Consider the following 3,353-nt stretch of genomic DNA (forward strand, 5'->3'; position numbering starts at 1 on the left):
GCTGCGCCATGAGGCACCGGGGCAGCCCCTGCGCCCGGGCGGGACTCGCCAGCCTTGGCTCCAGCGGGGGATCCGCTCCCCGCTGGCTCCGCGCGTTGTGGAAAGCCACTGCAACACCCAACCACGGCCCCGCGGCGGGCCGGCACCCGAGGCTGCACCGAGGCGAGACCATTTTCAGGTGGGTCCCTGTTTTCCCGCCGCAGGTGCCACCGCCGCAGGCCCTGCCCCCGGCCCGGCCTGTGCGCAGGCGCCGCGGGCCCGCGCAGGCGCGGTGCGGGCGGCGGCGGTGGCGGCGATGGGCGGGCGGCTGGCCCGCGTGTTCCGGACTTTCAACGTGGAGAGCCGGGCTCGCCGAGAGATCAGCAAGGAGAAGCCCACGCCCGCGCCGCGGCACCCCAGCTCCCGCCTGGACGAGCTGGCCGGTGGGTGCCGGCCTCGCTAGGCCGCGCGGCGGCGCCGGAGGGGTTGCCTGGGGGGGCCGGTGTCTGCGGGCCTGACGCGGCGTCAGGGCCACGGGAGGGGGACGGCGGGTGCTGAGGCCGGGCTGCGGGGGCGCGGTGCGGAACCGGGGGCGCGGTGCGGGGCCCGGGGGCGCGGTGCGGGGCCGGTGACATTGAGAGCGGGGCGGCTGGGCGCGCGGGGCATGCTGGGAGCCGTAGTCGGCGGCGGTTGCTAGGGGCGGTTGCCGGGGCGGTTGCCGGGGCGGTTGCTAGGGCGGCGGGCCCCTGGGGCCGGGGCTGCGGAGCCGAACGGTGTCCGGGCCCCGCGCAGCGGCCTCGGGAGCCGCCGAGCTCCGCGGGCCCTTCCGCCGTGCCGCTGGGCCCGGCCGGTAGCGCGGCCCCGCTGGAGCTGACGGCAAAACGAGCCCGGCCCGGGAAGCACCGGGCGTCTGGGAAGCCTCTGCGTGCCTCTTGGGGGAGCTGGTAGAACTAACAAAAAGGAAGCAATTTGACTGCAATATGTCTTTTCTGGGTTTTTTTTGTGTTTTTTTTTTCCCCTCTTCCTTTTTTCTCCCCACTGCCTTTAGACCACCCGCGGATACAGGAGGAAATTTACAGAAAGGACGACAGGCTCCTCACCTTGTTAAAAGATGTGTACGTGGAGTCCAGAGACCCGCCTGTGCGGGTGAGTTACCTCTCTGCAGGAGGCATACCAGCACCTGATCTGTGATTTTTCAAACTCGGCACAAATTCTATGTAAAGAAAAATGCAGTTAGTGCCTAAAACCTGCCCCCTTTATAGATAAAAGTGATATTTTCATTATTCTCACACGTCAGTAGCACTGACCGTGTTTGACCCCAGGTCTTGAACGTGTGACAGATTGTAACTGTACAACATTTAAGTGCTTAAGCAGCCTTACTTTGTCACCTGAATTCCTACTTCTGCTTCCTCTGTGGCAGTTGGCCAGCCTTTTGCAGGGATGCAGGAGTTTGCCAGAGATCTCTTCTAGAGTTGTTAGAAGAGATTGGGCCTACTACAGGAGCATGGGTGTGTTAGAGGACAAAGACATTCATGTTTTAGTGGAGTCTTGAACTACTGATGCTAATGTTGTGCTCTGCAGAGACTTTTCTTTATGTGGCTGAGGAAGTGCCTTGTTTTTTTTTCTGCATTACCCTCTGCATTATTTCATTCCCTCATTGCCAACAGCTGCAGTCTTTTCCTTGGAATGCAAAGCATACCCCTTCTAGTAAAATGCAAACTGGAGTTCAGTCTCCTCTTTCCACCACGTTTCATAGTCTCTTGCATTATTAGACCACTTTATTCTAGCTGCTTGATTCAGTAATAAAAGTTTTATAATAAAATAGTCTCTCAATTTGCCACTTTTGTAGTATTTAGAAATGCAAACAGTATTCTTTCCTAAATTTAAGAAAAGTTTTCATGTGTCTATTTTTGGAATGTTATTCACTAGTTAAAGCTAAAAAAGGCACTATCTGGAGGGCAGAGATGGCTTGGAAATTACTTGGAAATATGAAGGGGCTGGGAGGAAGAGACTTCATATATCTGAGCACTGCAGGAGTCTTGGGAATTAAACTGCTGCAAAATAGTTTTTTTGTCCACCAAAGCTTAGTCTCTACACAGAGCAAAGAAAGGATACCTTTTGATTTAAAAAGTCTGAACATGAAAGGAAAGGGATAGAGACTACATTAAACAGATTTCCAGTGGGATCAGAAGAAGGATACCAATTTGTAGTATGGTTTGTTGTTTCATTATCTTTCCCCTTGCCATAAATCTGTACCAAATATTAGGTTATCTGCCTTTTCATTTGGCCACCAAAATCTGTAGTTTGCTTTGCATGAAGGGCTGCGAAGTCTGTACAACACTTAGGAGTTCAATGGATGGTAGTTTTTCAGAATTTGGGTGGGAGTTGACATTGTATGTGGAATGGCTGTGGAAGAACTGACAGTTTTTCTGATAGAGGCATTTAAAAAAAAAATGCTGTGAAAATGGGGAAAGCTAACAGGAAATGCTGTATTTAGGAAAACAGCTTGGCTGCTGCAGTATGCATAGCAAACAGAACTGCTGTTAAGTTCTTTTTCTTTCCCTTCCCACCATTAGGTAAAAGATGGAGGTGGTGAACATCTTCCAAGTAAGCAGGAGGAAAAGAGACTTACAAAACTGGGCCACTTGGGAGATCTAGATGTTAAGAGAGTTCCCAAAGGCAAAATTTCCATTGTGGAGGCTCTGACACTTCTTAATAATCATAAACTTAATCCTCAAATATGGACTGCAGAGAAAATAGCAGTGGAATACAGTCTGGAACTGAAGGACGTCAACTCTCTTCTGGAATTCTTCATTCCTTTCACTGTGCAGGAATTTCCTAAAGAAACCAAAAAAGCTATAAAGCCAACATAAAAATAATTATCAAGCCTTTGAGTGATCTCACTTGTGTCTTAATTTTACTCTTGAGTATATTCGGTATCTGAAAAGAGTTGGTAACGTGTCATCCAAGGCTGCTTCCTTATATCAGTAAGATGTAGTCAAGCAATTCTTTTCTATATTGGATGGCTTCAGTTAAATGCAGCAGTTAACAGGAGACAGTTTGTAAACCAGAATATAACTAGTAAGTTGTATGAGAGCATGTCACACGATTCTGATTATCCCACTCATATGGTATGAGTTTGGTTAAAACATACAAGTTCTAGCAAGAACTTTACCGTAACAGATTGTTTTTCTTAGCAGAGATCCCCTGGCCTTCAGTTCATGGGTGCAGTGTGTGTTAGCTCTGCACTTGAATGCTGCAGTGTTCTTCCAAGGACTTGCTGTCAAGGTGTGCATACATACAAACACCTGCATTTCATTTAAGAACAGAATAGGATTTATACTTTGGAAAGAAGGTTAACCACTAGATCATGG

General features: G+C 50.3%; 1 protein-coding gene across 1 annotated transcript; it reads left to right on the top strand.

Moving 5' to 3' along the window:
* Positions 1–266: 266 nt before the first annotated feature.
* On the top strand, positions 267–2,870 carry NDUFAF4 (NADH:ubiquinone oxidoreductase complex assembly factor 4). Its single transcript, XM_051614153.1, has 3 exons — positions 267–422; positions 1,028–1,125; positions 2,556–2,870. Exons 1-3 carry the CDS (start codon positions 296–298, stop codon positions 2,850–2,852), a joined length of 522 nt encoding a protein of 173 aa, XP_051470113.1. The 5' UTR covers positions 267–295; the 3' UTR covers positions 2,853–2,870.
* The last annotated feature ends 483 nt before the right edge of the window (positions 2,871–3,353 follow it).

This window comes from Apus apus, chromosome 3 (genome assembly GCF_020740795.1).
Source record: "Apus apus isolate bApuApu2 chromosome 3, bApuApu2.pri.cur, whole genome shotgun sequence".
Taxonomy (NCBI): Eukaryota; Metazoa; Chordata; class Aves; order Apodiformes; family Apodidae; genus Apus; species Apus apus.

Bases quoted from the DNA above. Each gene is read 5' to 3' on its own strand.
- NDUFAF4 (XM_051614153.1), top strand. From the start codon at position 296: ATGGGCGGGCGGCTGGCCCGCGTGTTCCGGACTTTCAACGTGGAGAGC. The intron at 423-1,027 runs GTGGGTGCCGGC...CACTGCCTTTAG, and splicing joins CCGCCTGGACGAGCTGGCCG to ACCACCCGCGGATACAGGAG. The intron at 1,126-2,555 runs GTGAGTTACCTC...TCCCACCATTAG, and splicing joins CCAGAGACCCGCCTGTGCGG to GTAAAAGATGGAGGTGGTGA.